General features: G+C 35.6%; 1 protein-coding gene across 1 annotated transcript; it reads right to left on the bottom strand.

Annotated features, from left to right (window-relative positions):
* Positions 1–12,359: 12,359 nt before the first annotated feature.
* On the bottom strand, positions 12,360–19,453 carry CER3 (Fatty acid hydroxylase superfamily). Its single transcript, XM_086232964.1, has 11 exons — positions 18,846–19,453; positions 18,446–18,672; positions 18,119–18,360; positions 17,751–17,970; positions 16,793–16,920; positions 16,097–16,353; positions 15,603–15,710; positions 14,152–14,358; positions 13,858–13,968; positions 13,425–13,598; positions 12,360–12,684 (listed from the first exon to the last, which is right to left on the bottom strand). Exons 1-11 carry the CDS (start codon positions 18,894–18,896, stop codon positions 12,511–12,513), a joined length of 1,899 nt encoding a protein of 632 aa, XP_086089090.1. The 5' UTR covers positions 18,897–19,453; the 3' UTR covers positions 12,360–12,510.
* Positions 19,454–19,694: the final 241 nt, after the last annotated feature.

Genomic DNA, 19,694 nt, shown 5'->3' with positions numbered 1-19,694 from the left:
AGTTGGATTACTTTAGAAGCTTAGTAATTGTTGTGTGGATACATATTTACCAATTAATTTTTATCAATATAAGAAGCTATTGCATATCAGATTATGTAAAAATGCAACGATAATGAATGAAGTTTCAACATCATTTAAAAAACAAAAAATCGATATCTAAAGCATACTTTTATATCAGATTTTAAATACCAAACCAATATGTTATACACCTTTTATATCCAATTTTAAGTACAGATCGATATGTTATACACTTTTTATATTAGATTTAAAGTATCAAATTGATATGTGATACACCATTTATATCTAATGTTAATTACAAAACCGATATGTTATACTCATTTTATATCTGATTTTAAGTACCAAGACGATATTAAATACATTTTTTATATCGGTTTCAAAATTACTAATGATATCATAAGTATCTTACATATCGGAATGCAGTTTTTAAGATATCAGAAATGATTAATATCTGATAACGATAGTGGTATATCATATCAGATTATCAAACAAATACGATATCTAATATAGTATAGACATCAGTGCATAACCGATATGTAATATGAGAGAATAGATATCAGCACTCAATATATCGGTTGGAAACCTAAATAGATATCGGTTAATCACTGATATATATTAAGGTTTTTCTTGTAGTGAAGGATCTAGGGTAGGATTAAACTCTTCGTTAAATAATGATACAAGTTTCTGTTAGAATACATGAAATGACCAAACTACCATAATGACCTAACTGAGGTCTAATAATTTCCATAATCAATACAATCTGATCACTACAGAACTCAATTTAAACATTCAAACTGGCTTTTACCTTTCTTGAGAATTGTCTACTGATCATTACAGTTTCGATTTCGAATTAAGGTTCAACAACTGAATGGGTTCTGGACAAAAATCTTTGAGCCATTGCAACATGTCCACAATAACAGTGTGTCACAATTTATTTCCAAAGTTCACAAATATATTGATAGGCCAGAAATTAAATAGCTGAAAATTGGGTTGGCCACCACGCACGATGGCTGCCGGGATCGGTTATCACAAGATCTTTAGCAATTCTCTAGGTTTCGAATTCAGGGAGAGATCAAATCCATCAATTAAACTGAGGCATTAAAAATAATAGGAAAGACATGTCCCACGAACCACCACCAGAGGCGAAGATCACGGTGGCCATGAGACCCAAATTGCGCTATTCAATCCTGCAACAATTAAGCTCCAAGGACATCACCAATAGCTAGAGAATGTTAAGAGGATTGAAAATATACCATTATTAGCTTAAGCCCGCCACCGGATTTGCTAAAACCACGAAGGAGCCGTTGGCCTAAAATCCTTTTAAGGTGTGATATAAAGCCCGCCACCGGATTAAGAGTTAATTTAGAATTAAGGTGTGAATCACACTCTAATTATAGAATTATAGTGTGATTCAACTCTCGAAGGAAAATAAAATAAATGGAAATAAACTTCGTACTATTATTATACTACAAACTGGATTCAAGCTTAATTTACAACGTAAGTCATACTTCTGTACAATACAACACTCACAGTCTCAAAATCTTCAAATAATTAAGCTCCAACTTGGTTCACGCTCAATTATCATAATTACTCCCGGTCAGTTTCGCACTAACTCTCGCTATAGTATCTGCAAAGTCTATGAAGGGGTGAGCTTAAACCAACGACTCAGTAGGGACATTCAACCTTATCATGCAATTATACTGAAGCTCATTGAAACATATAACATAGAGGAGATAATATATAATATAATAATTTTATTAATGCATAAATGTTATGCTACACTTCCTCGATTTAAGCCTCATAATATGGATAAAAAGTTAATCCATATAATAAAACAAACAGGCTTGCACATACCATGCATTTTACCACTGTGGCCCCAAATGTTCTATTATACGAATTAACACTTGATGCATATTGAAATATAAATTGCAATGCACATCTTCACTTTAACCGTAGCTAAAGTGCAAGATATCCTAACTTCGGTCTCTGCCGAAGGTCCAATGCGTTTTGGGGAGGTTAGATCGTTTTATCAATCTCTATTGAAGGAGCTTCACTCCCCGCGCACACTACGAATTTTAAATAACAGAATTTAAATCCTCAATCCCTTCTCACCACCGTAACTTCAATTCTCAATGAATTATGTTTCACATTCAAATAAATGCACATAATTATATATAATAATTAACTAATTCATATCATACTCAAGTAATTCTGATAATTCATATAAATCATGTATTAACACATATATCGCATTTTTCAACAAAGATTCAATACAATCAAATTTACAGTCAAAGGTTCCTCAGATCCCCCTACCTGAATTCTAGAGCTTAGCCTGATCTCACATGTCCATTCAAGAAATTCCTAAGTTGTCCTTACACTAGATGGAATTGGGATTTATAACTTATTTTATTTTGGGCCTATTGTGAGAAAGGTGGAATTGGGATTTATATTGATTGATTATTTCATTTTGAAAAGTTTCGAAAAAGGTTTGGGGAGCTAGTTGACATTCTAAGTAAAAGTTATGTTATTTGTTGAATTGTTGTTGTCTTTCAAAATCCACCCTTTGCAGTACCCTTCAGATTATCAAATTGGATAGGTCTTTGAGACCCATCATGGCACACATTTAGGCTTTTGGGCCATATGTTGGGATGCTTAGCCCTTTGGGGGCTACTCTGAGTGCACGTCAGACCAGGATTGCCTGCACGTGTATGGATTTTACTTTTCGCGTGTGTATGGCCAGCATACTGTCTGTCTGTGCGATGCAGGAATTCTGCATAGGTATATGGCCAGGTTTTCAGAGTATAAGCAAGGTGGAATTAAATTGTTGTCTTCAAAAGTTATTTAAATATGAATTTAAGTGAGGAATTATTTTGAGTTCTATCAAGGTTTCCGTTACGATGTTTTTATGACTCTTTTATTTTAGAAAGTTGTTTTCTTGAGAAGTTATACACTGTTTTATTTAGTTTGTTGAGTTTAAATAATTTTGTAAATTTCTTAAAGATCGTAAGATAGTTTTAAAACTGGGGGATTTCAAAGAGTGACGGGAGGTCTTAGAGCTAAACGTGATTCTATAATATTTATGAAAAGATAAATAACATTTATTTTCGTTTCTATAAAATTGTCCATTCACTGAGTTTATCTCACAATTTCTCTATTTTGTCTTAAATTGTTCCCCCCATGGTACTAGCGTTGGTGGAGATCGAGTCATTTCATGTTGAGGCATACCGTCCATTTTCTTCCTTGGATATTGTAGGCTATTGTTTCACTTCGTTTAATTTTCTAGTTTTTAACGTAACACATACCTTTTGTATTAATGTAATGACCCTACCCAAAATTTAAGGAATAGGAAATCTGTAGAGAATGGTGATCTTATTAATTGCCCGGCTGTCAACTCACATCCTCCAGGTTCCATCCTTTTTTGGCGTGAGTAGAGCTAGTACCGCGCAATGACTTAGACTTTCCTGGATTTGGCCCTTATATAGCAGCTCCTCGACTTGACGGCGTAATTCCTCATGCTCCTTGAGGCTCATGCGATAATGGGGTCGATTAGACAAAATTGATCCAAGAACGATGTCAATCTGGTGTTGTATGTCTCAAAGTGGTGGCAGTATGCCCGACAACTCATTTGGAAAGACGTCATTGAATTCTTCAATCAAGATTCAGGCTGTCTTTGGGATGGCATGCTCCTGCTCACATTATTTCTCAATCAACAAGTAAACCAAGCCATTGTTTTTCATCTCTTCTCCAAATTCTTTTCTTGCTAACATATTATTACTTTCCACAATTGTAAGTTTAGGAACGGCCTCTTTACTAGGAAACAACACAATCCTAGTGTTGTCAATCAAAAAACTGTAGGTATTCCTTTTGCCATCATGCATCACATGCACCTGAATCAAAATGCCACGCCCTCTCCAATAAAAGGTGGCATGCATCCATAGCAATGACATCGCACCACGCCTGATCCTTATATTTGGAACCAATAGAGAAAGAAACAAAACAACGCTTTAATATTGTCACCTCGATCAATGCCTTTCTTCAGCCAGGATAGTTTGTAGGGGTGTGGGTGTTTCTCTGTAGCTAACCCCAATATCTGAACAGCCTCTTCTGCCACCACATTTTCACAGCTACTTGAATCTGTTAGAAATTTAGAGGGTGTTTAGGATACTCGTAGCTATTGGCTTGTGTAAGCTTCTATTAGCTATCTATGCTTGATATGAGAAGTGTTTAAACTATAAAACAAAGTATCTTTTATTGATGAACAAAGGAGGATACAAGTGGAGATGTAGATGTCTAGGACAATAGGACTTTAGGACTAGTGGCTTTTAGTATTGCCTCTTGCTTACATTTAGATATGGGTACATGCTATATATATAAAGAGTAGATGAACCCTCTTGACTTCTCTAGAACATCTATTAGCCACATGCTACTAGTAGGTTCTAGAGTATACTACACTTTTAATTATGTTATAGTACATTCTTATATAAGCTTAATATTCTAGACTCTTCTTTTATGTAGAATTATGTAGACTTCTCTAGTTAAGATAGTTACTAATAGATTTATCTAGAATACTCTTTCTTCTTATCAAGCTATCTTCTAGCCTTTTAAAATTATGTAGAACTATGTGGAATATTCTAGCTTTAATTTGTATGGGCTTTGAGGAAGTCTCTAGAATTTTGTAGTATTTTCCAATAATGTGCATTAATTTTCAACACTCCTCCTTAATGCACATTTGGGATACTCCAAGCATGCTTCGTAGCATTTCAAATCTTGGTCTTGGAAGTGCCTTGGTGAAGATGTCTGCTATTTGCTTCTCCGTCTTGCAATACTTGAGTTCTATCTCCTTGTTTGCTGAGACTTCACCTAGAAAATGATGCTTAATGGCAATGTGTTTTGTCCTACCATGAAACACTGGATTTTTTGCCATCGCTATAGCAGACTTGTTGTCACAAAATATTTTAGTAGCTTCATTTTGTTGTTCTCCCATGTCTTCAAATATTCTTCTCAGCCATATAGCTTGGCAGGCTGAACTTGACGCTGACACATACTCCGCTTCGGCTGATGATTGTGCTACTGTCTCTTGTTTTCTTGAAGACCATGAGAATATGCCAAACCCAATTGTGAATGCATAGCCTGATGTACTTTTGAAGTCGTCCGCTCCAGCCCAGTCGCTATCTATGAATCCAAATAGCCTTGTATCTGTAGAAGGTCTATACCATATACCATAATCAATAGTTCCTTGCAAGTACCTTAATATTTTTTTTGCTGCTCCATAGTGTATCTAACTTGGAGTTTGCATAAACCTTGAAAGTAGGCTGGTCGCGTACATAATGTCTGGTCGAGTTGTTGTTAGATAAAGTAGGCTTCCAATGAGACTTCTGTACTTTGATGCCTCCGCTTTTCCGAATCCATAGTCATTTCTTAGCTTTTCTTTGGTGATGAGCGGTGTAGCCACAGTCTTGCACCCAGACATCTTGAACTTCTTCAAGAGATTTTCAGTATACTTCTTTTGACATACGAAGATTCCATTTTCTTCTTGGCTTATCTCAATGCCAAGAAAATAGTGTAATTTACCGAGGTCACTCATCTCAAATGTCTTCATCATATCTTCTTTAAATTCTTGAATTAATTTTTCATTGTCTCCTGTATAGATAAGATCATCAACATATAAAGAGACAATAAGAATGGAGTTACCTTGAGTTTTGGTATAGAGTGTTGGCTCGCTTTTGCTTCTCTTGAATCCAGCATTGATGAAGTATTTGTCGATGCGGCTGTTCCACGCTCTTGGTGCTTGTTTAAGTCCATATAAGGCTTTCTTTAGTCTTAGGACTTTGTCTTCTCCTCCTTCCTCGATGAATCCTTGTGGTTGCTCCACATAGATTTTTTCTTCGAGCTCTCCATTTAGAAATGCTGATTTTACATCCAGTTGGTAGAGTTTCCACTTCTTTTGAGCTGCAAGAGCTATAAGTGCTCTTGTTGTATCAAGTCTTGCCACTGGCGCAAAAGTTTCATTATAGTCTATTCATGCATGGCTGTTGTGAGTAGTCTTTAGCTACTAATCTTGCTTTATGTTTTTGTATTGAGCCATCAGGATTAATTTTGATCTTATAAACCCATTTCACGCCAATTATTTCTTTATTTGGTGGGCATTCTACAAGCTCTCATGTTTCATTTTTCTTAATTGTTTTAATTTCTTCTTCCATAGCCTTCCTCCATACTTCTTGTTTTACTGCAACTTCAAAACTTTCAGGTTCTAAAGTTATGAAATTGCATGTTTCATATATATCTCTGAGTGATTTTACTCTTCTAGGTGATGACTCAAAGGAAGATTCATCTTCTATTGATAGAGGAGTTAAAGAAGATGCAGGAGGCGTACCTGGCGTTTCTGAAATTTCTCTTTCATGTGTGTCTTCTTCAGGCTGTTGTGTTGGGGTTGTCTCTGGTTCTCCTGACAGGACAACACCTTTCTTCTTTATTTTTCCTTCATCCCAATTCTAGGATGCAGATTCATTAAACTCAACATCTCGGCTGATCACGAGCTTCTTAGTTCTTGGATTGTAGACGCGATAGCCTTCAGATTGGGAACTATATCCCATAAATATGCCAATTTCTGATTTTTCTTCTAGCTTATGTCTTTTTGGAGCTGGAATGTGCACATAGCATACACATCCAAAAACTTTGAGATGCTTTGTTGATGGCTTATGGTTACTCCACGCCTCAATAAGAGTCTTGTCTTGTAGAGCTTTTGTTGGACATCTATTTAGCAAGTATACTGCTGTGTATACTGCTTCAGCCCAAAATATCTTTGGTAGTCCTTTTTCAAATAGCATTGATCTAGCCATCTCCATTATAGTTCTATTTTTCCTTTCCGAGACTCCATTTTGTTTAGGAGCATAGCCCACTGTCAATTGGTGCTCTACTCCTTCATCTTCGCAGAACTTGTTGAATTCTTTTGAGGTGTACTCTTTACCTCTATCGCTTCTAAGAGCTTTGATGTATTGACCACTTTGTTTTTCGACATGAGCCTTGAACTTCTTAAAAACTTTAGAAGACTTCTGATCTTTCACGTAGAAAATAAACCCATGTCATTCTAGAATAGTCATCAATGAAAAGAATGAAGTACCTACTTTGATCGAGAGATGGGGTCCTCATTGGTCCACAGACATCTGTATGCATGAGCTCCAACAAGGCTTTTGCTCTCCAAGCCTTTTCGGATGGAAATGTTTGTCGATGTTGTTTGCCAAGTTGACAGCCTTTGCAGACATCACCACTCTCCTTTATGCTTGGCAGATCTTTCATCATATTTTTCTGGTGAAGTAATTGTAGTCCATGAAAGTTGAAGTGGCCAAATCTTTTATGCCAAACCCATGAATCTTCTAGTTCTACTTTCATGGCCATATTTTTGACATATTGCCAATGGATGGGAAAATTTCTATTTTCCATCATTATTTTAGCTATAATATGATTTTCATCTTTTTTGTCATATATTGTGCAGGAATCTCTAGAAAAGTGTAGAGAGTATCAATTTTCAATCATTTGGCCAACACTCAATAGATTATGCTCCAAGTTAGGAACTAAAAGAACATCATGAATTAATTTAGCTCCTTTGTTTGTATGGATAGAGATCGTACCTTTTCCTTTCGTCTCCACCAGTACGCCATTTCCCAATTTAACTTAGGATTTTATGGATGTATCTATTTCGGAGAAGATGCTTTTGTCTCCTGTCATGTGGTTGCTGCAGCCACTGTCGATGTACCATTTCCTGTTGTTCACCTCAGTTGCTACTTGACAAGCATAGAAAAGCTCTTCATCTTGCTTCTTTTCTTCTGTATAATTGGCTTGATAATTCTTCTTAAGCTGACAGTCTTTTTCCATATGTCCAAACTTTTTGCAGTTTCGGCATTTTGGTTTTCCTCGAAACCAACAATTTTTTTCTAGGTGGCTTGTCTTTTTACATGTTCCACATGAAGGGAAGTTTTTCTTCTCCATATTTTCATTTTTATTTTTCCAGTTATTGGGTTTATCTCCTCGTCTAGAATTTTCTTTTGATTTCCAGTTTCCTCTAGATTTCTGAGACCTTAAATTGACTTTTGACTGGAAGACACTTTCTAGTGAACTTTCATTTCGCCTACTCAGTCTTTGTTCATATGCTTCTAGAGAACCCATTAGTTATGTCACTGAAAGAGCCGTTATATCTTTTGACTCTTCAATGGCAGTGACTATAGGGTCATACTTATCAGTAAGACTAATAAGTATTTTTTCTACAATTTTTGTATCAGTTATCTTTTCACCATAAGCTCTCAATTGATTTACTATTTCATTTACTTTGGAATAGTAATCTTTAGCGGTCTCAGAATCTTTCATTTTAAGATTTTCTAAATCTCTTCTTAGAGTTTGTAGTTTGACACTGCGTACCTTTTCATTTCCTTAAAACTCTTCTTTCAAAGTATCTCAAGCCTCCTTTGAAGTTGTAGCTCCCATGATCCTTGGAAATATCGTGTCATCCAAAGCTTGTTGTAGAGCATAAAGAGCCTTTGCGTCTCTCTGCTCGTCCTTCTTCGCCTGCTTTCGTTGCTCAGCGGTGGGTCTTTCTGGAACAGAGAACCCACTAATAACAATGTCCCATAAGTCTTGAGACATAAAATAGGTTCTCATCTTGATGCTTCAAAAATCATAGTTTTCACCAGAGAATATTGGAAGAGGGACAGAGTTTTGGCTAGAGTTATTAGACATGGTGGTAAATTAGGATGACCCTACGCCCAATAAGAAAGCTCTGATACCACTGTTAGAAATTTAGAGGGTGTTTAGGACACTCGTAGCTAATGGCTTGTGTAAGCTTCTATTAGCTATCTATGCTTGATATGAGAAGTGTTTGAACTATAAAACAAAGTATCTTTTATTGATGAACAAAGGAGGATACAAGTGGAGATGTAGATGTCTAGGACAATAGGACTTTAGGACTAGTGGCTTTTAGTATTGCCTCTTGCTTACATTTAGATATGGGTACATGCTATATATATAGAGAGTAGATGAACCCTCTTGACTTCTCTAGAACATCTATTAGCCACATGCTACTAGTAGGTTCTAGAGTATACTACACTTTTAATTATGTTATAGTACATTCTTATATAAACTTAATATTCTAGACTCTTCTTTTATGTAGAATTATGTAGACTTCTCTAGTTAAGATAGTTACTAATAGATTTATCTAGAATACTCTTTCTTCTTATCAAGCTATCTTCTAGCCTTTTAGAATTATGTAGAACTATGTGGAATATTCTATCTTTAATTTGTATGGGCTTTGAGGAAGTCTCTAGAATTTTGTAGTATTTTCCAATAATGTGCATTAATTTTCAACAAAATCAATCATAAGCCGGCACACCTTGCCGCCAATATTGCAGGTTGACTGGAAAATATTATTACGAAGCCATGTATCTTCCTCAGTTGCTCGTGGTGCTAGACATGTTCTTCGAACAACTAGCAAAAACCTTCATCACCATGAACATGTTCTTCTTAGAAATCATCAAATTTGGGGTCTTGCACAAAATCATATTGTTCAACGGGGGGAATTTCTTCACTTCGAACAAATAACCCCTTGCCAAACCGATCTCCTTTCTTACAATCAGTCATTATATGCCCTTGTTCTCCTCATTTACAACAACGTAGTGTACCCTCACTAGTACGTACTAGCAGGAGCTGTATGCATTGGTTGAGAGTTCATGGGAGGTTTACTAGATATTGCTTGTTGGCTGGAGTGGTACAATTGCCACCCCCTTGTGGATTTGGTTTACTAGATTTTCATCCTCTCCACCAAAGCTTCCATCTTCCTCTTCCACTTGTGGATTTGGTTGATTTGTGCGGGGTTGTTCAAGCATCAAAGAAATGAGTTGTTGGGCTAATGCGTCAAATCAATTCTCAAATCATTGAAATCGTTCCTCCAGATGATCAGCAACTCTATCAGCTTCCTCACGTTCATACACCCCGTCAATAGAAACACGCCGATTACCACGTCCTCCTCCCCTTGGTGCCATAATACAAGGATAAATAGAGAATATGTTCACCAGGATTTTTGGTTTAATTAGGCGGCCGATCGAAATCCCGCTCTGATACCAATTGATGTAGCGGTGTTGAACAATGATGAAAGGAGACAAGTATTTCGAGTTTTTTTTTTCCAATTCCCGTTTAGTCTAAGAATTTCCAAAAATAGGGAAAACAACAAGATAGAGCTCAAAATCTGTTAATTCTCAAAATACCCAGACTAAGAGCAACATGAAAGAGAACAACTCTTCATATGTTATTTAATTTCAATTATCAAAAAACCCCCTTAAAAGTCTAGGCTTATAGATATTAATAGACTAAAATTCCTCCCTCATACATTGTATTTGTCAACCCACCATTATAGGAACTTTAGTAACCCAAGATAACTTCTAAAACAATGCGCCCATATTTAATATACGCCTTGAAACGTGAAAGGTATTGAATCAATGCTTCCTATCCCAATGCTCCAGAAAACTTAGTGCCTTCATAACTGCACCAGTTCTAGACACCTATAACCACTGCGATTAATTAAGGCTATAGCCCAGGAAGACACAATTAAGGCTTACTTTTGGGTTCAAGTTTGTGAGTAACATAAGGTTTAAGCCAAGGAAAGCAAGCACAACCAAAGGTTTTAAGAGAAACATAATTGGGAGGTTTATGAAACAACAATTGCCATAGAGAGACAGTACGTAGAGCAAGAGGGCAGCCTGTTGATAAGGTAGACAACAGTTTGAAATGCCTCAACCCAATAAGAATATGGATTGGAGGCAGTGAGCAACGAAGTCCTAGACATTTCAACAATGTGTCTGTGTTTGCATTCAGCACAACCATTTTGTTTTCTGTAAGTGGACAACTAAGTTAATGTGTAATTCCACAGTCATTAATTAGAAATGATTGAAATTTAGAACTAAGATATTCTCCCCTTGGGTCTGTTCTAAGAACTTTGATTTTAGAGTCAAACAAATATTCAATTTTATATTTGAAATCTTGAAAACAAATTAAAAAACACATCAGATTTGTATTTAATAAGAAAAACCAACACGTATACTTTATACAATTATCAATGAAAATGACATAGAACTTATAGCTAGAAACTGAAAGTACAGGTTATGGTCCCCATACATCACTGTGAATCACAGCAAGAGAAGTAGAAACAGTATGTTCTACTCTTTGAAAAGGTACGTAGTCTAGTTGACTTCCCTAAGGTACAATTTGAACAAGGATATGAACAAAGAAAAGAACCAGTAAGAGGCAATTTATTGTGATGAATAATATATGTCTGAGAACTGAAAGGGAAGAGTGTCCAAGCCTTCTGTGCTAAGTAGAGGAATCAGCTCTGGTCACTAGAAAAGCTGAAGGAATGAAGGTTGATGCAGCAGTAGTGAAATTTGGAACTTTAGAACAAGGAAAAGGATATAGTCCATTCCTAGTTGGGCCATGGAAGAGCATCCTCCCGGTAGCGAAGTCCTTGATCGATTTCCTAACAACGTCTATTAAACGTGGAAGAACAATCATTATCAGTGATAAATATATGGACAGACAAAAGATTATGCGAGGCATGAGCAACATGTAAGATGCCATGCAATTTAAATTGAGCATTATCTCAGTAAGGAAAGTATTGGAACCAGAATGAGAAATAGACAGACCTTAACCATTCCCAACAAGCAATTTGTCAAAATCTTCATAACCTCGATCAGTGAACGCTCAAGTTCTGCAGATCAGGAGTGATATGGGAGTTGGCTGGCACCAATCAGCAAGCCAATATATAGTTAGAAAGAGGTGGTGCAGCTGATGTAACAACCATAAGCTGTGAGTTTGGCTGGAGGAATTCTGCCACTGTATGCATGAATATTGGTGCAAGAAACACCAGCGAACCTCTTCTCAAGCGTCAGCCGAAACTCGTGAGAGCTCTCGGAGATTGTGGAATTAAGCCAAACTATCATACTTTGGTCCTTTTCGTACCAGACATCAAATCGAGAAGATTCTCAGTAAAAGCACCAGTCACATCAGAAAGAAATTGCAGTGGACACTCCTCATCGCCATGGACGATGCCAAGCAGCTTCTATCGTCGAAGAATGAATTCTAACGCGTAAGCTTAACAGGAACAAAATTCCAAATATTCTTGACAGTAAAAGCGGTCGAAGAACTCAAAATCACAATACCACTAGGCAGTGCCTGATTTCTCCAAGTGGGGACACAATACCACTGGCCAGTAACAAATTTTTGTTTACTTAAATTGGAAAATGGATTTTGTAGGAACCATAATAAACTAAAATTAAAACAATAAAATAAAGCCAATATATATCTGTCACAACATATGAATAAATGGTCGCTTTGCTTCATTGAGGTATAAATAAATATGCAGTAGTACTTGATATATATCACACGATTAATCAAAAGGAGCTTCAATACAATTCACTTTCTCTCAGTCCCAGATATGTCGCATGTCGCAGTGAATTAACTTGTGGTAATTGATGAAACTGGCTTTAAACCGTGTTTTAGAGCAGCATTCCACACTAGGTCGATTCTGTCAACATCAATAGCCCCAACTTCATGGTGAGTCCAACCTTCTAGGAGATGAACTACGCCACCAGCATGGCATGCATGCACTACTCCTCTGTCCATGGTGTACTGCATATATGTTCCAACAGTACCAGAAGTTAATCATAAAACAATTTATTTACTTAGATTATATAATTGATGGGTACCATATATGTAATATATAATATGTATAATACTATATACCATGAATAGCATATGATTTTTATTTAGAAAATTACTAATTAGAGCCACACGTCAGACAATCACCAGATCCCAAAATAAAAAAATCTGCTAAGCGCGCAATAGACCAATAGCATATACAATAATATTCGATTTATCAACTATTTATCACAAATTCTAGATCTTAACTAATGAGACAGATCTTCATTTGTTTTTATATGAATCTATTTAATTAAAACCTCATTTATTTATAACTAGTAAGCAAGTATATAAGTCATGCGCCATAGGATAATAATTAGTGCTTAATATTATTCCAATATATATATCAAGTAAACAATCTCCCTAACATGCAATCTCATCATGCATGGGGAATTAAGCAGGAAAATTACAAACAGATAAACATAAACGTACAACCACACCACACCACACAAATTAATAAATAAGTGATGAATGAATAATGGAGGTTTCAATTTGATCCCAACCTCCTACAACCTAAGCTTTAATATCATGTTAGATAATCATCATATCCTAAAAATAAACAGTTAAGAAATGGACGAATTAGTAGTATATATTAAGTTCATATTAGATAATCATCACAGTATATATTAAATTAACACTATAAACCAAGCTTAAGAAAAGAGCTTAATTACCTCACAGGATCCAAGCCCTTGGACGTCATCAGGTAATTTCATGGCTGCAAGATCACCATAAGTGCAGTCTCTTCTAAAATGAAAGATGGGTGGCACAACAAACTGATGAAAATGTGCTCCCCTTGGGGCCCAGCGTTGCTCTCTCGGTGTGATCCATTTGCCGACAATCCATGTCTACCATAAGGTACTAATAAATTAATAATACATATTTAATTGGCTCATCAAAAAAAAAAAAAAAGCTCATGTGCTTGCCTTTTTTAGCTAGCAAACAATTGCCTTATAAATAGCCGTGATCTCATGTATTAATTAGACCAAAACTTGCACAAACTATATGTGCTAATTAGATGTTACTTTAAGTTTAAGGACAAGGTACATAGTTACCGGGGTCCATGGTCTAAATTAAATTAAGTAGTCGCAGAAACTAATGGCATACCTTGCAATTTCGGGCGGCTTGGTACTTTGTGACTTGGACAAGGTAGTTTTGACAATCTGCTGGTGCTTCCTTCTGAATTTTTTGAAATCTTTCTGTTGATAGAGTCAACATCTGCAGCATTTATCCGTTGATAATTAACCCATCAAAAACTATAGCAATGAATAAATTTATATATAGCTTCATTACCACTATAGTATGTGACGATTAAATATGACCTCCTATATCATATTAATATAATCGGTTATAATCATCATTGTTAAAGTGGTGAATTGAAAATGAAAAATATGTACTTACGAGGACTCGTACTCTCCTCCGGCAGAGGTAGAGGGCGATGGCCCTTCCAAGCTTGGATGTAGCTCCGGTTAGGAACACCTCTTGGACATCCTTTGGGATCTCATTGAGAATAACAGCAGCAGTTAAAGTGTTCCCATGGACAACTCGAACTTTAAGGTCTGGATGCTTGTTCACAAACAGGGTTCCACCCCCATTCAATCCTTCGTTCTGCATGCCCATCAGATTGAATTTTTCAAAAGTTGAAAACTGCATTGATATTAATTCTAAAAACTGTTTTTGTTTTGTAGCAAACTTTTTTCATTGATGAGAGCTTCTTTAATTCTCAAAACTTTAAAAATAATGTTTTGGAATTTTATGAAAAGGGTTGTTTTGAGATTCTTAGTTTTAGAAAATATCGATCCTACTAAACAAAAATTATGTTTTTAAATTATATTCATTTTTTTAGAAAACAGAAATCAGTTTTTAAATTTATACCCAACATCCCTAAGTTTTCTAGTTTTATATTTCTCAAAAAAAAAAAAAAAAAAACTTTAAAATATTTCCCCACTGCCTTGCCCACAATCTTTGTTCTTTTGGTGAAATGGGGACCTTAGTCCCAAGCCTTCCAAGACAACAGATACATTGCCCACAATCTGTGGGAGGGTATAACCTCTCTAGCTAATTCAGGTCAAGAACATATATGAATGACCTTAAGTTTTGCAAAATAACAAATATAACAATAAAAAAATAATGCTGATCGAGAGTGCGTATGAGATGCAAATACTCAAGTTATTGATGAAACCAGTGGCATAGGGTCACACACAAAATGCATGCTCAAGTCACAGGAGAGATACATTTCACTAACAAGAGTTTTAATTTTCCCTCTCTCATGCCTCAAGGCCCTCGATCACAACCCCATTGGAAATTAAGCTCTCTAAAAATGACACGTGACAGTATTTTGTAGTAGAACAACTAAATTAAAAATGACACGTAATTTTTTATTTCTTAATTAAACATGACATTATCTTTTAACTAAATTTTTCTTGCACTTAATCGTGCCACATAAACATAGCTAGGCCTTTTTAGTATGAAAGCATTCCTCTGATTATTAAATGCTGATTGGTGAGGGTGTTTGACAGATCATATATGATATATAGAATCATAGATCACATGCATATTGATTACGCGTAGCAGCTGGGCTAGCTGAGTCTTTCTTTGTAATTAAGATGAAAGGTCTCTATTTTCATTATTGATTTTTAAATGATCGAACAACAACCAAAATTTCATGTTCAGAATATTTATTAGGACGCCCAACAACCAAAATCAGAATCACCAGAACCGGATTAAATATATATATATATAGTATATGTGTCACTCAAATAAAAAGAAAGGAGAATATTTTATTTTAAGCATATCACAAAAAAAAAAATATATTGATTAATAGAAGAAGAAACGGATACCAAGTTACCAACCTTATTTAATGCAGCAAGGCTGATGACCTTGACCCCCATCTTGTCAGCTCTAAGAATAGCCTGCTCTATTTGCTTATTGATGCCGTTTAGAGCAAATGGTAAAAAGTACTGCATAGTATGACAAAAAAAAAATTCATTAAACTGTTGGTTTATTAAAATATATATATATAACACAAGTTATTAGAACAACTAATTCAAAATCAATCAACAGCTATTACACAACACACAAAATTTTATATATATTGTGATGCACAGTTTATATATTGCGATGTACACTTTCATATGCCCGATGCTTCGGCAAAAAAAAAAAAAAATGTAACACAGGTTTCAGCTAAACATGATAAAAATTAGAGTATTTAGTCTAAAACCAATTAGTAATTGGTGAAAATGACCCAAGATATTATATACTGTGATGTACGATTTCAGGATGTGGGGGTTCTTATATTTTCAACAAAATGAGGGTTGTGATTAGCAAAGAGTTAACATAATCTGACCTGAAAGCCATATCTAGGCACAGCCCATGTCTGGTGCAAGCGACCTCTGAGGTTGTAAAAACTGACCAAAAAAGCTTTAGCCCATGCCCACATAGCTAGCATCATCACAAATCCCCCAGGCAAAAACCCTACTATGAAGAGTCTCATTGTGTATGGCATCGATGAGAACGACCGGAAAATGAAAGGGACGTGGACCGCCGACGTGAAATCCACCACATGTGCCAGGAAAACGAAGTCCGGGACCTTCCCATTTCTACCTGCAGCATATTGATGAATGCTTCGCTGTGTCATTGTCCAGTTATGCATTGATTATATGTGGGTGTGTCCCTGAATTAACTATATGGTTGGAGAGTTGTAGCCAATTTTGTTAAAGCATTTTATGCCCTTATTATTATTGTTATTATCATACAGTACTGCACTTGACTAGGACTTGTACTTGAATGATGTTAACCTTATATAATATACCAAATATTTGATATGAGAATATTGGACCGATGGGTTTGCTAAACTGTGAATATGAATGGTAAAATATGTAGACTTTTAGCTAAATTTGTGGTCCTAATTCACTGAGGCGCAACATTTATAAGTATTTTGTGTTGCCACACTGACTAGTCTGGCAACTCAAGAAAACATTTAATATAGTAAAAGATATGATTATTGATATCGTAGGATAAAATTAACTTTTAATTAATCCACCTGAATTTAAGCTAATCTCCTTGTGCAGTTCCCATGATTTGCTGTTTAGTGTCTTCCCCAACGCATCAAAGAGAGGCATAAAAAGGCAGAAATTGGTGCTCATTTCAGTGTGGTGCAGGCTGTGGTATCTGCATAGCATAAGAAATCAATTAAAGAAGATTTAATTACTCAACGAATATCTTTACTATTATAAAGTCAGGAGAAAAGTTTGTAACAAAGTTTGGTGTTACAGACTTCACAAAACAATGGAATTGTCTAAAATACCCTTTATTCAACAAAACAATTACATTAAAATAACATAATAAATGAGGATATAGTTGTAAAATACAACCATTAAAATAAAATTTAAAAAATAAAAAACACTCCACTATCTTAAAACGTGGAAAGTGCGATGAAAATTTATTAAACAATTAAAAAAAAACAATATAAATGTCAATTGACATGTGTGCTGAGCGCATGCTAAGAGACTAATATCTTATAATACAAACACAAGAAACAATAATTTATCAAATTCATTTATCTATTACATTAAATTATTGTTCCATACGAATACATACAAGAAATTATTGAAACAATTTTAGCCACAACTTGATACTGCGAGATAGGCTTGAAAAGCATTAATTGCTAACTACCTTTATGTCCAAACATAATTAACTATCAATTAATCATATGCATTAGTAGAAGTAATTAGAGTTTCCCATTTACAGAAAATTTCCCACTTTCCTTTTTTTTTGTTTTTCCAAGGGCAAGTGCAATGGGTGCTTGTGATTAGGCTAGCTTCTTCTTTTGGTATTAAAAATTAAACCTGAAAAATACTAAGGACTTGGCAGACTAGAAACTTGCTTAATTTAGTTTTAAGATTCCCCTCAAGGGTAGAATATTTGCTTGCTTTATGTACCAGATCGATTAAGATAAAATTAGTTAAATTAAGTATGCATTTAATTATAATTGTACTTACGTTGGAGTATAGAGAAGATATCTGAGAAAGGGTGCCATCTCAAACAATTTGTGAGAAATAACTTCAACATTGGAATGCCCCAAACATCTCAGAAAATCAAACACCATAACATAGCCATAGATCATGCAGATCGATCCATAACCCATCAAAGAAGCACCAAGAATTGGGATCCCAATAATTACGCTTAATATCAGGTGCTCCAAGAGTGTTGCATGTCCAGCTGCACAAAAAATTAATAATATTCAATGATTTAGCTAGCTAGATGCAAATTAAAGTTGAAAGAAAGACTTAAAAAAATAAAATAATAATTAATTATTAATTATTAAAAATAATATACATGTAGATGGGTGTTTATTAATTGCTCTTACCTGTAAAAGCGTGTGGTACTGGGGAGGAATGGTGAAGTGAATGGTACTGATTAAATAAGTGGTTGCTGCCATGAAAAGATCTATGCACCCAATAATATAAAGGCTCTGAAACCCCCACGTGGAGTATCAGAGCAGCAATAAAGCCTGTTGTGTTCCACAGGGGAAGGTTTTGATGAAGAAATGGCAGGAGGAGATAGCAGGCCATGGAGGCAATAAGAGCTTGAAGAATGATGAAATTATCCCTGCAAAAAATTAATTAATTAATTAAATAAGATCCCATTTCATAATTAATTACAGTAATAAATTAATTAATTGTAATTTAATTACCAGTGCCATTCTTTGTCAATCTGCTTGAAATCAGCTCCTTGTTGGATGATCTTCCGATTTCTTGTGAGGAAAAGCATGTTACTGTAACTGCTCCATAGCTGATGGATTAGCCCTCTAACTGCACAGATTATGAGGATATGGAGACACCAGCTATCCCAGAGGGCTTGATCCCCATCATGAATTATTGAGTGCAAGGCTTTTCCAATCAAAGGTCCAAACAGCAGATACTGAATTTCCATAACCATACAAGTAAAACCAAAAAGGAAAAAAAACAGAAACCCAAATCAGTATATCAATCAAAACAAAAGAAGAAAAATTACAGATATATATATATAGCATATAACACATAAGTGGAACAGTTTCTCGATACAAAAAGATCTAACAGTTTACAAATCTATACCTTGAAGGAGCCCAAATTCTCCCAAGGCCAAGCTGACAAAGGAGCAGACATTTTTTTCCCTACAAGGAATTAGGCCAAATCTTGTATGTATAGTATAAGCCCCCAAAATGGGTAGTTGAAAGAGGAGCTCCCCAAGACTCAAAAGAAAGATATTGTGAAAGAGAGAGAGAGATGGGGGGGTTGTTGAAATATATTAACTTGCGTTTTGAAATTGGCAACTTGATGGGTTTTTTGGGTGCAATACTACAAGCTATAGCTAGCTAGCTAGTGAATGGGAAGCCTTTATGATCTGTCCTACAAACCCTAAAGGCAAAGCCTACTTATATAGATGCAAGAATGGAGTAGCAGTATTAGTGTAGACTCCAATACAGTTAAAGATCTCTATCAGTCTCCGTCTCTCTTTTCTCTGATCTCATATATCTTTCCTTCCCCGGCCTATAATGTTTGTGGTGATGTAAGCCAGCTTTGGACGGTCGTCAATCACCACCCCACCCAACAAAGGCTAGCGAGCTTAATTTGGCCTTTGTATGAGTTTGTACGCGTTCTCATTTTCACAACCATATATGAAGCTAGCCGACACAGCTGTATTTAGTGATGGCCTAATCCACCACAAAAATTAATTCCTCATATGGTTGGGAGCTTGGCCAGTGGGGAAGGAAGAAGAGGTTTTGCCCAGTCGGAGGCAGGGGTGGGTTTGTAAATTCCTTTAGTTAAACTGTTGTGGTACTTGCCTGCATCATCAATACGTACGCACCCTTCATATTAGATTTGTTGACCAGTAATTATAAGGCTTATTCACACCATTGCCCCATGTGAGATACATTTTTTTTCACTTTGTCCCCTGAAACT

This window comes from Dryas octopetala, chromosome 2, assembly GCF_963921425.1.
Source record: "Dryas octopetala chromosome 2, drDryOcto1.1, whole genome shotgun sequence".
Taxonomy (NCBI): Eukaryota; Viridiplantae; Streptophyta; class Magnoliopsida; order Rosales; family Rosaceae; genus Dryas; species Dryas octopetala.
This window is presented reverse-complemented; position numbering and strand designations above follow the sequence as displayed.

Coding starts and splice junctions, on each gene's coding strand:
- CER3 (XM_086232964.1), bottom strand. CDS start 18,896: ATGTCTGCTCCTTTGTCAGCTTGGCCTTGGGAGAATTTGGGCTCCTTC. Junction 16,354..16,792: donor GGAGATTAGCTTAAATTCAG/GTGGATTAATTA, acceptor AATATGCTGCAG/GTAGAAATGGGAAGGTCCCG. Junction 13,599..13,857: donor AAGCCGCCCGAAATTGCAAG/GTATGCCATTAG, acceptor ACCTTATGGTAG/ACATGGATTGTCGGCAAATG.